The sequence below is a fragment of the Asterias amurensis genome, chromosome 9 (assembly GCF_032118995.1).
Source record: "Asterias amurensis chromosome 9, ASM3211899v1".
NCBI classification, from domain to species: Eukaryota; Metazoa; Echinodermata; class Asteroidea; order Forcipulatida; family Asteriidae; genus Asterias; species Asterias amurensis.
The window spans coordinates 14,488,855-14,508,193 of NC_092656.1; the positions used below are offsets into that span (position 1 = coordinate 14,488,855).

Here is a 19,339-nt window from a genome sequence, read left to right on the forward strand (position 1 = left end):
ATGAATAACTATACATGTGTAGCCAATGACTGAGTGTATTCATAGTTACGCCATAGTAATTGGTACTACAAACAACGATTCGACTCTACCTTTCTTCAACCTTTGGTACAGCATGCAAGTAGCTCGTTCGTTCAAACTTTCGCAATAATTTTGCCTTCATCATGCTGTCTTGCATAAAAAAGATCTTCACAGAAAATGCAACATGTTGATAACAAAAAATGCATAAACAACTTTTCACAAAATACTCTTAATGAATTTTGACAGATGCTGTTTCACAACACAAACTTCCAAAAGCTTTTGCATATGCGACAGAGAATGCACACAATTTATGCAACATGCACAGTATTGTGTACACATGGCTGATGAACGTCAGAAAAAAAACAATTAAAGGCAGTGGACACTATTGGGAATTGTCAAAGACCAGACTCCTCACTTGGTGTATCTCAACATAGTATAACAAAAAAACTGTGAAAATTTGAGATCAATTGGTCGTCGAAGTTGGGAGATAATAATGGAAGAAAAACACCATTGTCTCACGAAGTTGTGTGCTTTCAGATGCTTGATTTTGGAACCTCATATTATTCCAAATCTGAGGTCTCGAAATCAAATAAGAGGAAAATTACTTCTTTTTCGAAAACTACGTTACTTCAGACGGAGCCGTTTCTCACAATGTTTTATACTATCAATATCTCCCCATTACTCGTTACCAAGTGAGGTTTTATGATAATAATTATTTTGAGTAATTACCAATAGTGTCCACTGCCTTTAAACAAAATAATATAATTGGAATGTTTTTTTTTTTTTTTTTTTTTTTTTTTTTGGGGGGGGGGGGGGCCTGCAACAATCGAAAGCGTGTACTTTACTCTCTACAAAAGAGCTATTTAAAAATAATATAAAAAAAAACGGCCAAAAAAACAAACAAATTAAAAAATATTTCACATTTCACATTTCTCTTATAATCTTTGTATCATTTTGTGCGTATATTTTATCTAATCCAAAGAAGTACCGTACACGAAGGATTTCTTTGCACATTTCAGCTTATATGGACATATTTTTCACTCCAATTGAGTCGCCAAATTGATTGGGCAAATCATCTTTTTTATGTTATTTATTTAACTACGAAACTTATATTCCATGATTCTGGGGATACTATCAATAATAGGTGAAACGGGTTCACCATCATTGACTGCAATGCTGTACCGTGCCCTAGCAACCTCAAAATCATCACATCTGTGATAGGAGAATAATCCGCATTGTATTGTGTGATTGGGGTAGCTTCACAAAACATTCTATGCACTTTATACCCTGTACGACGAAAGGGTCACAAAGGGTTTGTCTCGGCTATCGGCATGTGGGACTATACGTAATGCAATCGTTGAGGAAGTTGTATTTATTTTATTTTTACCACACCACTTCTTCCAACACCAAAAAGATAGTTTTGAAATGAGAAACTTATGGAAATATTGCTCGACTTCCAACAATCGGTTCCAAATGTCTAACTGCGAATTTACACTGAAAGTGTTAAATTCTACCTTCATGCACAAACTGTATTTAACTGCACTAATACAAAGTTCGGGAAAGTGTTCCGTCCCATTCGGCAAAGCATACTTTCTGTGACGTTGCATTTATTGAGTCCACGACACAAGGATGTGCTAATTCCGCTCACACAGGCAAAGTTGTGCCAAGTCAACCATTTTGAGATTCAAGGGGTTAATGTGAAAACGCCGCGTCACCTTAAAGTTGCCTTGTATACTGCATGTACTCCACACCTCCCTTGTCAACTTCTCTATATGAAGGGCCCTTACACTAAGGTATAGCACAAAATTACGCAACCCGGATTATCGTGATGATGACGTTAGGTGAATTTGGTAAAGAGCCCCAAAGTACTACATCGAGACGTCATACAACACGCAGACACACGACGGTCAGAACGTACACATGACGTCACTCTCATGATGACCAGACACAGTTAACAAATACATGACGTACAACATGTTTTAAGGGCTCATTTTTGTTTAATATACATGTACCATTAAACGAGGAGCTGGCAAACCTCTTAAAACTGAATGCTGTAATTTGTGAGTCAAGTGCGCACTTGACTCACAAATTGCCCACAAAGATGTCAGATTTCAATTTTATATACATTTTTTAAACATTTATAAGTACCTTGTAACTCTAAGTTTGCATTATGGTACTTGTGGAATATAATTGAAGCAATGAGAAGTTCATTGCATTAAGAACCAGTTGGATTTCCAATCTATAGAAAACATATCATGTTTTGTAATTGTTGTTAAGAACATGTCAGAAGCTAATGAAATGAAAATCGTCTCGAAAAATGCCTTGGAAAAGTCTCATTGTCTGAAACCTCGACTTCCCCCAAGTTGTCCTAACCAAGTTCAAATTGAAAGTATAGAACCCATGCAAGCGTGGATTTCTACCTTTTCACCGTTGTCGGGTGTGTATGCGTGTGTGTGTCAGTTTCATTTTCAGTTGATGCACTAAAAAAACAATGGAAAACAGAGGAACTGGATCAGCAATTGCTGATAATTATGGGGCACAAACCAGGTTTTATTTGCCTTTTTTCACCAAGGACCAGCTGTATTAATGCACACTGTCAATCATTAAGCCCCGCCCACGGGACCAAGTTGCGCACCCCTGAATTTACCATAGAGCAAGTATGGCAAAACAACCAATGACGTAAGTTTTTTTCTTCTTTAGAGTAGTCCTGCCAATGTAGCAAGGCCCTACTTACATATGCAAGAAATTTACACAAGTATGAGCTCCATTGTTAACTGAAGGTTGCTTTCCATTGTTCAGAATAAAGGTATTAGAATGACCCCCAAAACTGTGCGTGCTGGACCATGTACACGTACATCCGCTTTACACGAACTGTATATGTAAATGGATAAGCGGAAATGGTTGCCTGCCTTGCGTAGTTATGAAGTTTTCAGTGTGCGACGCCCAGTGAGCTTGTAAGTTTGATATTAGGTGTTGACTTTTTTTAGCAACCGGACCCATCAAAACAAGGTAACAGAACTATACGGACAGCTCAACAAGATTTGCAAGTGTCGAGTGGAACACTTGCCATTGGTTTTAGACGAGTTTGGGCTGTCGTTATTGCAAATAGACGGGGGTTTCGATTTGAACTCAAGCTGCCAAGGGAAAGTATTTCGACTGGTGTGAAGAGGTCATAAATCCCCGTCGACACAAGATGGGAGTCCCGTACAGTGCCTTACGAGAAGGGGGAGCGCAAACGCAGTATGGCCCAAATAAAACAGCTGTGACGGCAGACGTGACTGAGGCAGGGTTTATCTTTGCGTTCATCATCATTGCACTGTCGTTCTTCATTATTCTGCCTGGTATACGAGGCTCGCAGGTATGTTGACATGTTCGTCCTTTATTTTATCACACATTTTGCACACTTCATATAGTGTAGGTCCTACTGTTTCTTCAATACGAGTCGGTTCTTATATTGCGGATATAGGATTTTTCCTGCAAGGTATGTGTGTGGAGCTATGTTGAAGCAATACCTATTTCCTTGTTTCGAGTAAGGGCGTTGAGGTAGTGTATTGGCCAATAGAAATTTAAAGTTAATTATGTGTTTCTTCAGAATATATATGTGAAGACCTTGTTGATGATTTATTACGACTATACTCTAGTCTATACTGTAAGAGGAATGTATTACACCGTATAGATAGATAGATTCAATGTATTTTGCCTCTGTCAAAATACATGGGAAGTGGCGGTATACCTCTTTACAAATAATCCAGATCCAATAATTCAACCCATGCAATATGTACAGTACATCCTGGACTTGTTATCAATAATTTCTAAGGAAACTAAACGCTTTCGTTTGAAAATATAAGGCTTGATATACAAAGGTCGAAAGTCAGCCGGTGCTTTGATAACATTCTATTTTATGGACTAAGCAACCACATGTCCATGTGCTTGCCCGCAGTGTGTGGGGTGTGTGTGTGTGTACATTATTGGGTAATATACATACTATTGGTAATTACTCAAAATAATTATTAGCAGGGCTCGATTTAGACACTATTAGCCCGGAGCCCAATCACTCTAGTCAAGAGGGGTCCTACTACTTGCCGTCAACTCGCCGTCAACGCCTCCAATAAAGATTTAAAATCCACAAAAGAAGCATAGAACTGTAAAGTATCAGCTCAAAGAGTTTTTTTCTCATGAAAAAAGTATCTCGAAGCAGCAAAACCGTCGGCCGCCATCTTGCTTTTTCACAATGATTAGTCTTGGCCCAAGATGTCAATGATTGATATTATTTTTTTATCAACACAAAGTTGTTTTTGTGAATGAATTTTTACCGAAAACCATAAAACATATGGAGTTTAGCCCAGACTGAACACTTCCGTGCCCCTTTTATAGATTTTTCATGTAAATTTAATGAGTTGACGGCACGAAAATGAGTTGACGGCGAGTTGACGGCAAGTCGGCGAGTTGACGGCAAGTAGTAGGACCGGTCAAGGAGTGCCGCAGGCTAGTCAAACGTACTTCTAGGTAGCCCGGACGAGCTATTCAAAAATTAGAAACTTACCTGTATTAAACAACATGTGAATAAAATAAAAGTGACTGAAAATGTGTTTGCTTGTGTCATTACTGTGTGTTCTAAAATTTAATAAGATCAAACGAGTACCTGAAGCCAAAATCGACTTCAAAACTACAGCGTCAGAAATGCGATCGTAAACAAACGTTTCTCAAAACATATCTTACTGTTTAGAGCTGCTGCTTCTTGGGTTCATTACCCCAACAAAGATTTCGAAAGAAATTAATTGTTGAAGAATAGGGTTTGAATGAAAATCATTAATTTCATAAAACAGACCCTTGCTGTATATGAAATGAATATTCATAAATACCTCGGACAGTTTCGCTATAACCCTATTGGTGGAGAGCGCGTCACGTGGGTCGCTTACTCTTTTATTCCCTTAATAATGACCAGTGTTTATGACCGGTTGTTCGAATCCTATGTTCGAACATAGGATTCGAACTGCCTGTAGCTGCCGGGCAACCTCGGTAGTCTAGTTGGTAAGACACTGCTCTAGAATTGCAAGGGTCGTGGGTTCGAATCCCACCCGAGTAACATGCCTGTGATATTTTTTCACAGGACTCGGGAAAGTACTGAGTATACAGTGCTAACACACATCGGTGTATGGGTAAAAACCAAAATTAATATTCTTTATCCCCGATGCAAATTTAACATCTATTGAATTTATGATTGGGAATCAAAGTGTGTTTTATCGGTTTTCAACTAGTGGTTTAAACCCACCGAGGCCTGGTTCTTGATAATTTACCTCGACGTTGATTCCCTTATTATATAGGCCCATTGCTTATCTTTTTCTTATTTGAATTATAATGATCTTGACGCAATTAATCCAGTTGTGTTTGTGTTTGATGGTTACAGAGGCTTTATTCGTTGATACGTTTTGTGGTGGCAATGTTCATTGGAGCTGGAATATTGTGTAAGTTTATTGTTATTTTAAGATACTTTTTTAAATATGTTCATATCCACTAAATGATCTATACCTCCCATTCCACCCCCTGCCCACCCAACCCTGCCCCCCCCGACTTCGTGGCCTTCCACTGCTAAAGAGCTGTCAATCAAACATTTGTTTACAACCTTTGTTGCGAAATGAAATTTTCCCGGGGAAACCCCCTTTTAATTCCCGATAGCTAAAAATAAAAAATTCGATAGTCTGGACCCTTCCAGGTTTATATAATATGTATGCACCTTTCGTCGAATCTGATATCTTGATGGGAGTTTTATCTGCACAATGATCATTAAAACATAGCCAGTTCAAACAGAGGATTGCTCAATATTTATCACATGTTGTAGATGTGGAATGATGTAGGCCTACATGTACTTTGAGCACTGTTGTAGTGTAAATATAATATTAGTCACGGCCTTTGGGGAAAACGCATCAACCAAATCAACAACTTATTTCAAGAAAATAAAATGAACGATGTCATATTTCAGCAGAAAAGCATACATTTCAACCAGAGGCCAAGCATGCTCAGTAAAGAAGATATATTATACCACGTGTACCGTTTGTTTTGTCTAGGGAAACAAATAAATATTATTTTGCGAAAAGCACCTAGACTGATATTTAGCAGCAGTATTATATGGGCCCAAGCCAAGATCAAGAAAGTCATATTGTAAGTTTAAAATTTATAGTTAGAGAAGAAAGCAGGCCTCTGAAATTGACTATAAAAACTACGTATTATATCGTTTGTATTTTAAATTGTTGACATAAATTGATTTGATTGTTCATTTAGTATCAGCATGGGGTCAGGAATGGGAAGTTGCTGAGATTCATGACACTGAGACTGCATACAAGGCCTTCTTTAACCATGAGATAACAGCTGACATCGGGGTCAAAATTGGTCTCAATAGTGTCAACATTACCCTCAAAGGTAACAAGTTATGTAGTTGTTGTCAATTGTACATCATTTATTTTTTTAACAACAATAAAGAGACAATTTACCATGTCTTTTTTCAAAATCATAAAATGTGCATAAATTACTGTAAAAAATTATTTGCACTCAATGAAAGGATATCTAGAGAAGAGCCATGAATCAGGAGATCGTGAGAGGAACAGATTATTAAAACCTCAGTAAGAACATTTGAAAGAAGCTTTGACTGTGACAATTGCTAATAGCCTGGGCCGTTACAGGCAGAACTTTGAGAGGAATGCAAATGATGATGATATTGATACAGTGTCAGGATATATCCCGTACATTCCCAAACACACATCACGCTTTTGTCATTCATTCCCCTAGAACTTAGACAGACAACAAAACAAAGGGGTTGCTATGGACGTTGTTAAGTGCTTAATGCGTGCCCACTGGCCGTACCCTTAAAAGATTTCAACAAGAACTTTCATGTCAAAGGACAAGTAAATACTGTGTGGAGTGAGGATGTGAGCAAAACCCAATGGGGTTTCAACTATGATTGATCCCCGTGGGAGAGACACTCACATGTTAGCATTCATACCTTAGCCACTACGATCCCCGCCCCATGTTTAATTGATCAGAGCTCATTCCCGGATGATCAACTGGTGTTAGTTTGCACTTTGCTTTGGAAATACTCTACAACTAGAACTCGGAAAATGTACTGAGTATACAGTGCTAAAACACATAAGTGTATGGGTAAAACTAAAATGAATTCTCTATAACTATAGTTTTAAGAAATAAATAAATGTTGAACTCTTATCAGTTTCGGATTTGAGGAAGTATATCTGATAAAAATACACGTAAAAAAGGAAGTTCCGGTTAACAATGGTATTACTGCACTGTCATCATAAAGTATTATAAAGCAATTGCTGATTAAAGCAGGTTTCATTGAAATCAAAGTAAAGACAGAGTAACATTTATTGGTATTTCTGAGGCCACAAGTGCCCATATAAGGTTCCAAAAATGCGGTCTTTTAAACCCTTGATTTGAAATGAATCACATTTTACCAAGTTCAATTGATTCAAATGTGTGTTAATCTACCCCAACTAATATACATGTAATGTTAAACTGATTTTACTTTGAAGTAACTGTTGCCCTAGATTATACGATATTATGTAAACTGTTGCCAACGTGTGATCTTTGACATTGAAATCCCCCTTACAAGAAATTATACCAATTGTTTTCCCGTCTCAGCTCCTGACGAGTCTGTTAAAGAGCATCCCGAAGAGATTATCAACTACAACGAAAGGTTCCACTTCTATGGATCACAGGGACGCATTGGGTTCGGGCGATTCTGTAAGTTTCCTTCGCTCACAATTCAAATCCAAATAATTATTAATGTCAATAAAGTATCCTTGATTAATGACGAGAGTTATTGGAGCACTTAGTAAACAGACAACCTTGGAATCAAGCGCCAAGAAAGATTACTGGAGTGTACAATTTGGCAATGTTTTAACATTTAAATCTGCATAATGGACCGTCATCAGGCAGACTCGAACGATATTGTTATTTAACACATAACTTTTGGTTCCATAACCAATGTGATAGATGTTGAAATAATGATTATTACCCAAACCTGCCCACAATTATAAACAGCTGGACGTATCAATCGTGAGTTCCGTGAAGCCCAGTGGAAGGGCGTTCCCTTGCCGATCCTGTGGATCGCTGAATACTTTACTCTTGATGGAGAAGACATCCGCTGGGGCCGCTCCTACCGTACCGCTGGCTACTACGCTTGGATATTGGTATGGTATGTATTTCAAACAATTAAGGCTATGCATTTTTAATATTCATGTCCTTACCGTGCACAGTTTGTAAAAGTTTGTTGTCGGACCATTTTGTTTGTTTGTATAGTCTTATAATCAAGAGTGTATCTATCAGTTTTAAGAAATACTTTTATATAACCAAATGTTACGCTGACTGTTCTGGATCAGCTCCTGGTAATGTTATAGCGGTTACTGGTGCAGCTCAAACTTTGAAAACCTGATCCCCAGGCGTAATCTTGGCGTAATCTTTCTAGCATTATTACAAACTGAATCTAATTGTAATCTGTTAATCTTCCCAATGTTTTACAGGACTGCCTTCCCATTGTGGATTTTGTCCATGGCGCTGAGCTTCATGGTGCTACGTTACTGCGGCTATTTCCTGATGATGACAGGTGGATGTTTGTGGTTGGGTAACGTCTTGTGGGCCTCTGTTCGCTTTGGATCCACCGCTCTTGTCATACCGTTCAATGAAGACAAGAAGCTGACATTCACCTATGGTGCTACCTTCTATCTTTGCCTTGTGGCAGGTAAGTCCGAAGACATCAACAATTACTTTATAGCTTATCGAATAAAAATGTTAAACTACTCTCTGAACATAAAATTGTAAAAAACAACATTACTAAGTCATATATGAGACCTGATTTTAATAAAACTTAAATTAATTACAGTACCACTTATGCATTGCGGAATAATAATGCTATAGACCGTTTTCGAAGCACTTTTGTGAAATTGTTTGTTTCCTGATGACAAATATTAAACTACTTGTCTTGTTTGTTTCAGGTCTGGTGTCTGTTGTCAGTGGTTTCATTGTGTTCGTCATGGACATTCGCTTTCCGAATGTGTTATCCACTTTCTTCAATATTGACCCTCTGGCCGATTACGAAGAGACCTTTGTGTACGACAAAAACACTGGTGGTGCTAGCAACGGGGCCTCCAATGGCCACGGCTCCAACAATGAATCGGTTAGCTTAAAACAATCTTTTCTCTCTTTGCCGCCAGACGGTCCAATAACTCAAATCATGGTCAAGGGGGGTCTGGAGCAAGGCGATTTTGACAATTTCACCCCAGAAACAAAAAAGAGACTTGAAAATGTCTACCACAGTGAGATGGTTCATTCGGAAACCGGTTCAATTATATCAATCAATTAAAAAGGCTACACTAAAAAGGCCATTTAAGTTAAAATTAAAAACACCAACATTTGTCGGTATGTGTGTGTCAGTATGTTGTTTGAGTTTAAACTTAAACAGTCATTAAACTTGCACTTGCTTTGACACATGATGTTCATGCATTGTATTGTTCAATTTCAACTCTACCCTCATTGACACACAACAAATGACACTGGTGCATTGTATTTTGAACGATATTTATCTCGGACTGGAGTAAAAACAAAAATTACTCGCCTAATATTATGACAGTCAGAATTCGGTTTTACTAAATAAAGTGGCAATATTTTAAAATTATTTTCCATATACAAAATTTATATAAATTTGTTTATCTTTCACAAAATTTAAAAACCCTTGACAACGTCGCCAATGCGGCTCAAATGATCACACTTACTGTGGGACATATTTCCATGCTCTGGGATATTCAACTTAAAATACTCAACCAGTACATGTACATGCGATAGTTCATAAAGGCCAGGGGGCCATGACTTAATTAACGTCATCAAAGCCCCCAATAATCTGAGTGTACTTTTTACTAACGTGTAATTTCGATTATAATAGAACTATTTTTTTCGTCACGTCACATTTTTTAGCTTCCAAGTTGTGAAATCATAAGACAGTGACCCTGTCAATGTGAATTCATACACCTTCTTGTCTGTTTTGTTTTTCACATTTTAACTGAAACGTACCACAATGTGTGCTTATAACATCTAATGTTTTTAAATGTATTTCTCCTCAGCATTTATATTTTTAGGAGTGCAATTTTATATTTAATTTATTCCCATTTCTATTATTCACCAAAGTTAAACATTTTACACTACGCAAGTGTGCTTTTAAAATTCAGAAACAAATCAATCTTCTTCCAAAAGCTATGTTAAAAAGTTGTTGAAGAACAAATCGTATGAGGTTGTTTTACAATTCTGTACATTATATGCGTGTCATCACACATATTTTTAAGTATGTGTGATGGCCGTGTGGATGGCAACCTGTACAGTTTACTCCTTCAGAAAATCGCGTATTTGTTTCAAATACTTGTTTAGATTCTGTTTAACTTCACCAATCTTTGTAAGAAGTATGTTTGGTGCCATAGAATTTCCACTGGTGGAGGGTCTCCATGCTTTGCGGCCTTTTGTTTGTTAGTACATGTCCTTTCTGTATGGTTAATGTCAGCCTGGTTAACAATCGCTACCCACCCCCACCCCTCCCCTTCCCCATCCCGTCTGTAACGGTTATCTTTGGTCAACAATGGTAAGACCAGGTGGTGCTTCTATAACACTCCTTTTAACATCACCCTCTGTACTCCTCTTTTCCTTTCCCAACTGTCTTTGTTGATAAGATGTTGACAAGTAAAGCCGTGTACCGCCAACGGGCGCAGTCCCGCTTTGCTGTAACCAGGCGCAGGCCTCGCACCTCCCTGCTGGAAGAGCCCGCTACCACCGATGACAATGTGTATGTGTATGTGTCTCAAGTTTTAGCATGTTGCTTTTGTAATGCATGTTTATTCTCGAGTACATTAACTTAAAATAATCCACTGACAAAACTAACAAGATGTATGACCGAGTCTATATTAACTTTAACTACTTGTCTAACCTTTAAAGGCAGTGGACACTATTGGTAATTTCTCAAAATAAATATTAGCATAAAACCTTACTTGGTAATAAGTAATGGGGAAAGGTTGATAGTATAAAACACTGTGAGAAACGGTACGTAGTTTTCATGAAAGAAGTAATTTTCCACGAATTTGATTTAGAGACCTCAGATTTAGAATTTGAGGTCTCGAAATCAAGCATCTGAAAGCACACAACTTTGTGTGACAAGGGTGTTTTTTCTTTCATCATTATCTTGCAACTTCGACGGCCGATTAAGCTCAAATTTTCACAGGTTTGTTATTTTATGCATATCTTGAATTTAAATTCGACTGAAAAAATTAAAAGGGTCAGCATGGTTGTAGCCAGAAACATATCATGATGACTTTTATATTCGGTGTTATTTAACGGGTACGGGAAGGCCTATCGGTAATGCACACGCATAGGTTTGTTTTTAAACCATGTTTTGTGTTTCATTTGAACCAGATCGAGTAGGCCTATATATGGAAGTGAATAGACCTAGCTGCTATCCTATTTCCATTTTGAACAAGCAAATGAAGAAAAAGCGACTGCAAAACCATACAAGTTAATTTATTCATTCACTGTCTTCTGTCATATGCTTAACACTGTTCAGTTGGAATAGAATGCTTGGCTTAATTGCCTTAACGCAAAGATTATATATAGAGCGACTTGCGGCGCTCTATAATCTTTGCTTAAAGCAAACGAAAACGTGTTGTCCTTTCTATGGGATACCCAAATCACAATCTACAGTATCTATCCCATGTTCGCTTATGTCAAAGCATCATCATTGTCGAACTAAGATATACGAGGTCACCCGTGCAATTCTTTTGTTATCATAAATGCTTGTAATATTAGATATTAGTTGTCACCATGAATCAAGTCATTGATCACACCACACACTCATTGCTTTGTTTTTCAAATAATAACAATATAAACAACAATGTGTCATGCTCAAAACAGATAAGGGTCTTTCACTTTCGTTTTTAAGCTTTAAATCAATTTAGAAGAAGAACAATTTAAGACTATATTATTGTCAGATCTAGAATATTTAAAGGTGTGCTTGTAAATTTATAGTTTCTAAGCAACTTCAGTAGTATACTTGGGATTTTAAAATTTTCACGTTTGAAAAGAAAATCAGCTTTAGACTGTTTCAAAACAAGCTATTTAAAGACAGTCTATCAGTTAATTGGTTAACACAATAATGCTTAATCGACTCTGAAGGTGTGTTAGCTCGAGGCATCAGGTAGAAGTATCCTGTTTGAAATGTTCTGGAAGTAGAGTGTCACATGTCATTTACACTTGGATCGTGAGGGAGCTTACACTTTTACTGACCTAAGTCGACAAATTATGTGCAGAGTTGAGAAACATGCCGCATGTTACAACATCCTTTAATGAGCGTTTCATGCTTCATATATACTAAATATCATATAGACATCTCATAACACAATACCGCCGATATTAAACACCCATTATTGAGTAGTTAACCACTAAGCATGCTTTTTACACATGCTTATACCTTGTCACATGCGGCAATTTTAGTGCTAACTTTGAGACAACCAACTGCACTGCATCAACAGAACAATAGCGCAGTAGTTACTTTTCTAATTATGTCTGCAGAAAACTATGTGAAACTAAAATGTAGACATCGGTGTCTAGATTTGGACACGCATTCTCGTTTACAGCCACTCTGACTGGTTGGCAGTCGACGGAGCACTGCCACATAACATGAAGTAAACTAACAACAACTGGAATTGTAAACAATTAAATGTGTCAGTCTAATTAGTTTTGGCACATGGTACAATTTTAAACGAATATGACCCGAACTAACAAGTTTCAAGTAACTTTAACTAAAATAATAAATAAATACAAAAGAAATAATGTTTAAGGCTAATGAAATAAAAAATAATTTCTTCCGTGTAAACATGTCCCATGCATATTTTCCGCCTCGCACCTTTGTTTGGCTGCTCAACTGACCCTGCTATTATTTAGATTCAAAACAAATAATCCATTCATAATTGCCAATAGCATCCGTTTGGTATTCATCACTTGGCTAACTAATGTATTATTCAACAACAAAAAATCATCAAATGCCATGAACAATCCTTGAATTTCTTTCATCTTTGAGAAAATGCGAGGTTTGGTACATGGTTTTCTAAAAAACACTTACCCCACTAATTGAGTTTTCTGACTCAGTAAATGCGTTTTAAAACGAGACAAGCAAGACCTACTTTTATAAATGAGACGTCGTCGGTACAAAGACCGACGCATGTTTTTTCATTTGTAATGGTTTTGTTTGTGCTTCACGACTGTTTTTATTTATTTTTTATTTTTTTATACTGTACATGTATCCGATGAGAGTACCGAAACGCACTGGATCATGCATGTACAGTATGCTTTAATCTGTGGTTTAAACAAAAGTGCCTTGGTGCCAAACCTGTGTTCAAAGTAAAAGTGTTTATTCGATGAAATGGACAGAAAACAAACAAAGCCGTGAATGGATATATGAAAATCATTTTTATGCAAATTAATTGTACCTTATTTGGTTGACAGACTGCATGGAGAAAGGTCTCAGCCCTCCGCAAAATCGCCTCCAAGCGAAGGTATACGCCTCACGGAGATCAAACCCGAAACAACCAACTAGGAGTGAATGGAGGCGACGTGCAGATGACTGGTGTGGAAAACTATGTGGAAGCTATTGAATAAGAAGCCTAGACTTTCAACTTTACATTTTAGGTTTTTAACAAATCAGTGTTGTAAAAGTTATATAGGAGACCATTTTGAGAAAGCACTTCATCGATTTCCAACTGTCGCATCTGAAACTGCCGCCCTTGTAGTCCCCCTTTGTGAAGGCAAACTGACTAAGAATTTGTTTTGTAAGCGTGTTTTTGTATGTAAAATCTGTTTTTTTTTAATGTTTTTTTTCAAAGTTTGTACACAACAGTTCTATCTTTTTAACATTTTTAAGGAAATTTTTCAATTTCGGGATCTATTGTGGCACATCATACTAAGCTGTTGGGTAGATAATTTTGCTAAATACGATTATTTGCTAATCATTAAGTCAATGTTGAACCCGCCTGTAGCAATACAACACATGACTGTACGGCTGGTCTGTTTTGCTAAGCATGGAGTGTCTTTGTTTAACAATGTTATGTGCTTAAGCAGTTCTATTATTATGACATTGACCAGTATCAGCTGTGTTACTTTTACAGCTTGTTACTGTGACATGTTTCTAGGTATACATCATATGCTACTTCAATTTAGTGTTGTCATCAACACAAAACGATTAAAAAGTGACTCAAGTTTAAATTAGATACTGAAAGTACTTAATCTTGGTATTAGGCCTACATTCTAGGTAGCACTTAGAAATATTGATAGAACTGGTATTTGTGAAACATGTGTATGGGGCAGGGCGGTGAATAATGTTTGTATCCTAAAAGTCGCATTGTTTGTGACGAAGCAAAGAACAGAACTTCTCACAGAACTTCTGCCACTTCTCATTTTATGATCCAAATACTAAAAAAGGTGCGCAGAAAAGTAGTGCACGTGGTTGACTAGATAACTAAATTCAAAGTGTTATGCAAAATTTTAAATGGAATTGTGAAATTTGGTTATGTTCACTCTGCTTTAAATTCCTCGTGTCCTTCGTACTATTTGTGGTGTACAGCAGCAGTTGCATTGGTTTCCTAGGCCAATAGTAGGCTTCTATTTGTTTTAAAATATCAATTTTTATCTCGTTAACTAGCTAACATTACTTGATATTAATTTACTTTTATACATCGAAGAATTAAAATAGATTTTCGGTAGTTCCTTTATAAACTTGTTTATTTGAAGTTAAATACTGCTCCTAGTGTTTAACCAATCTTCTGCATGTTATATATGTATTTTGTAGTATTCTTTACGAGTGGTTACAGTTATGAAACTTGCGATTTTATATCCAAACGCTGAAAATGTCAAAATGCCTGGATTAATATATTCGATGCAAATTGCGGCAATTTGTGAACCAGGTTGAAAGATTCAATCATCTGTGGAGTCAAAATGATGTAAATTGATAAGTTTTGCTGTTCTGATTTATTATTTGTAAAATAAAGAGTATGATAGTTTGTTCTTTGTAAATTGACAGACAGAGGTTGAGTTACTTGGTACTCAACCCATTAGGGCAACCTGGTTCCATCCCCCCCCCTTATTAACGCACCATTGGAATTCAATACATAATCACTCAATTGCTGCCATATTCTGCCTGCCTATTATTATGCTTATGTCCGGACATACATGGGACGTAGGCCTACGTAAAGTCAAATTTGAATAACAAGAGCACCCATGGTTCCCTGCACAATAACTCTGAGAAATGCAAACTCTATGAATGCACACTCGACATTACCAACGCACTGACGAATATGGTGGTCTTGCTGGTGTATTAGTAACTATAGGTGACTAAACACTCTCCTATTTTGGGGGTCAATTTTCTTGCTATTTTACTACGAGCTAAAAACTTCGAACCATAGAACAATTAAAACAATTTTTTTAGACCTGATGCAAACAAAAATACCATATATATATGTTTTTTTTCTAACGTGATTTTTTGAATGTTTTGTAAAGATTGCGGATGGTTGAAGCATGATTGAAGAAAGTATACGTGTGTAGACTTCACGCAGTCCCGTATGGATGTACATGTACATTACTGTAGTAACTTTTAGGTGCCGTTATCGTCTATTTGCAAAATCTTTTAATGTATTAATCGGATTTTGAAATAAATATGCAGATGGATTTATATTTTACATATTATGTTATGTTTTGTTGAATATCTACATGGGAGTTAGCAAAACAGAAAAGTCAAAAACCCAAACTGTTTTCCCAACAAAGTTTCAAATAACGCATAAATGGCCTATATAATGAAAACTATGAAATTAGTTTTACATTGCTAAATTGTTGGTGGTGCTTTTTCTTCGGGGGGGGGGGGCTGGCTATGTTTTGTATTGTTCCCTTATTTGTTCTGATCGTTTAAATTATATAAGCTAAGCCATTCATTATTTTGAAAAATTACCATATTTTAAAGGTTTCTATTTCGTTTTGGGGAATTCGATTTCTTGTTGGTGCATATAAAACTTTCATTGTACAAGACGCGTACATGTACATAGTCTACATTGGCTATTCGAACAATCATGGGCGATCTGTTCGTGATGCAAAACACCGGGTGTTCGAGATGGTCAGAGTTTGAAGTAACTCGTGGGAGTGCCCGTCTGAATCCCTAAATTTACGCTGCATCCACAAGGAGTCCCACGGGGTCCCGGAAGAAATCCGTGGCAAACTACTCGCAAACCCATCGCAAGCTAATTGTGACTGGGGTCCGATAATCAGTAAACTCTGGCTTTACGATTTGAAATACTGAAGAAATAAGAAATGTGTCTCATCCGCCTGTGATTTTGTTTACAGAACTCGGGAACGTACTGGCCGAGTATAGGCCTTACAGTGCTAGCGCACATCGGTGTCGATGGGTCAAACCAAAATAAATATTATCTATCCCTGATGCAAGTTTCCATCTATTAAAGATAAAGCTTATACGTCATTAAGTATAATGATAAAACCATGAACCATTACTCAAAAAAGGTTTAAAGAGAGTATAATTTGGGTAACAAAAGGCAAGGCTGCTATAACCACACCCATTGATCTGACCTTTGACTATATGAATGGCCATTGGTCGTACCATTTTGTACCACTCAAGGTGATCTTTAAGCCAAGAATAACCAGGCTTCTTACGTAAGTGTTTCTGGGTGCTTGTCACGAGCATAAACAAAATGCAATCTGTACCTACCAACGTTCCAAATTTACATGTGAAGTAGGTGCCAAAACTGGAAGGCAGATACATTAAATTTAAACACATTTCGTTCAAATCTTTGGGAACCTTGTGGGTAGTAACTGGTAAAAGTCCATAGTAAAATATCATCTTACTTTCCGAAAGGCACTTCATTAAAAAGTTCATGAGAATTTCAAAGTTGTTAGCATACCAAAACTAAAAGCATTGACCGACGTGGAAACAAAGTTTGATTTAAATCAACAAATAGACAGACTATATTATGGTCAGAGGGTTCCGGGAGCTCTCAACAAAAAATGATGTGTTTTGTAATTAGTTTTACTTCAAAACAGAAGTAAAAGTTTGTTTAGATTTATGACATTTCCTATCATGACTGGCTGAACTTATTTTATCATTTTTGTTGAAATGTTGCCCTTGTGAAACTGTATTCGGACTCTATTTATTAGCCTTTGCGTATAGTTTTTGCCAAAAGTAGAGATTCCGTCATTGTATCATTACCGAGATCTTTTACATAAAACAATTAAACATAACAAGTGTGTATCAATACATTTCTAGTTAATTAATTCAAATTGCGTTGATCGGGGGGGGGGGACACAATACCAAATGGCCCCCATGCATGTCTTTGACCGTCTTTATCATGAAACTCAAGTATTGCACTGTATAAGACCAAAACCTGTGTCCCGTAATGGGCGTCAATCTAAAGTAGGGGCGGGGGACACGTCCCCCTTTTTGAGGGGACACAATGTCAATTTGTCCCTCCATGTTTCTGACCATATGATCTTTATCATGAGACCCAAGTTTTGCATTGTGAAGACCAATCCCTGTTTCCCGTCATTGGCATAAATCCCGGTGTGGGGATATTCCCCCAATTTGTTTAACTCGTGTGTCTTAGGGCACGTGAGTGTCATCGCCATACTTTTTAGTTCTCTTAGTTACTGTATGTTTACTTTACTGTATGACGCGCTGTCTCTGCCTGCCATTGCCCAAATCCTTCTGCTCATATTTCGAAGGGTGATTAGTGTTCTGTTTCGCTCGCCAATTTGGCCTCTAACAAGATTGCACCACAGAGCATATAGAATGCAAACATTTTCCCGCCGTAAAGCATTTACATGTGACCCCACGTCCATTACGGAGTAAATCTGAAAAAAGCAGAACAATTGGATAGCACTAAAATGTTCAATCCACTTTTCGGGAAGCAGAAAAGAGAAAAAATGCATCAGGAAACAACGTTCAACCTGCTTTTCTGCTTTTCGACCTCCATAAATTAATTAGGAATGGTGGGCGAAACATGTAAAAAACTTTTTTTTTTTCCAATTAATGCACGTCTTATATTATAAAACTGATCCTATAAGTATGTTTTTAAAATGCATTGCTAGTGCTCAAGTTTTACAACGTGATAACCATCGAACAAAGAATGTCTTTCATTGAGGCCATTGATCGATCAACAGAGGGCGGCATAGATATTCTCAAAGGCTTGATGAACAGGGAAAAGTAAAGTCTATGCGACAGGTAAACCTGTCGTGGATAATTTCCTTCGGGAGACGGTTAAGATCACCGAATTTAAACTCTGGTGTTTCTGATCAGCAGAGTGTGGGTTCAAATCCCCAGCCGTGACACTTGTGTCATTAAGCAAGACACTTGACCATTGCTTCGTTCTTCGGATGGGACGTAAAGCCGTTGGTCCCATGTGTTGTGTAACGCATGTCAAAGAACCCAGTGCACTTATCGAAAAGAGAAGGGGTTCACCCCGGTGTTCCTGGCTGTGGCTGCTTAATGCGCCGTAGCACCTTGTAAACCCTTATAATGTGCTAACTAATTGGGTCTCAAAATTCATCACTGCAATAACCTATCTTTCTGAAAGTTTGTATATACTCAGCGCCTTGAGTACCTTGTTTGATAGATACGTGCGCTATATAAGACTTCGATATAATTAACCTGTCGTGGGTATTACTTAGAATCAATTATATTATCATCTTAGTTTCCATTCTAAGGTAGGCCCGAAGTCGGGATACAAAGTTTGTTTAAATTCAACACCTAGAAAGACTGCGTGTCAGGGGGAGGGGGGCAACATTTCTTTCAGGTTGGTTGGCCACCACCAACTGGTTTGTTTGCGGTTGATCTTGTTCAATGCATTTACGTTGTAAACACTATAATTTTACCTTAGTTGACATAATTGTTTTTCACGGTATATTTCAAGATTAAAGTAATGTCAAATACTTTATGCAAATGTGACCGGGAAGCAAAGTTTCTTGATGACGCAAACACCATCAGTTTGTCTATATACGGCACTGCTTCCCCAGTGTGACGCAAGCATAATTTCACTTCGTGTTCACGATTCCCGTGAAGCATGAACGGCTTTATTTTTTGAAATATTTTATCTAGCCTACATTTTGAAAGTTAGTATTACTTAAATTCCACCAAGTCAAACAGAGGAGCCAGTTTCAGAGTGAGTTGATAGTTCCCATTGGACTGGTTCAGGTATTCTAGATTAAATGAATAATATACCAGGACAGCACAAAA

At 37.4% G+C, this 19,339-nt stretch overlaps 1 protein-coding gene across 3 annotated transcripts; it reads left to right on the forward strand.

Moving 5' to 3' along the window:
- The first annotated feature begins 2,783 nt into the window (after nt 1-2,783).
- Nucleotides 2,784-15,785, forward strand: LOC139941376 (dual oxidase maturation factor 1-like). 3 transcript variants are annotated; one of them, XM_071937838.1, is made up of 9 exons: nt 2,784-3,376; nt 5,426-5,483; nt 6,298-6,435; nt 7,669-7,770; nt 8,071-8,224; nt 8,550-8,767; nt 9,021-9,202; nt 10,740-10,858; nt 13,561-15,785. In XM_071937838.1, exons 1-9 carry the CDS (start codon nt 3,212-3,214, stop codon nt 13,649-13,651), a joined length of 1,227 nt encoding a protein of 408 aa, XP_071793939.1. In that variant the 5' UTR covers nt 2,784-3,211; the 3' UTR covers nt 13,652-15,785. The 3 variants fall into 3 exon arrangements, with proteins under 3 accessions (XP_071793939.1, XP_071793940.1, XP_071793941.1); XM_071937839.1 differs by having other exon boundaries at nt 2,785-3,376; nt 10,740-10,852; XM_071937840.1 differs by lacking the exon at nt 10,740-10,858 and having other exon boundaries at nt 2,793-3,376.
- The last annotated feature ends 3,554 nt before the right edge of the window (nt 15,786-19,339 follow it).

Bases quoted from the DNA above. Each gene is read 5' to 3' on its own strand.
- LOC139941376 (XM_071937838.1), top strand. From the start codon at position 3,212: ATGGGAGTCCCGTACAGTGCCTTACGAGAAGGGGGAGCGCAAACGCAG. The intron at 7,771-8,070 runs GTAAGTTTCCTT...AATTATAAACAG, and splicing joins CATTGGGTTCGGGCGATTCT to CTGGACGTATCAATCGTGAG. The intron at 8,225-8,549 runs GTATGTATTTCA...AATGTTTTACAG, and splicing joins TACGCTTGGATATTGGTATG to GACTGCCTTCCCATTGTGGA.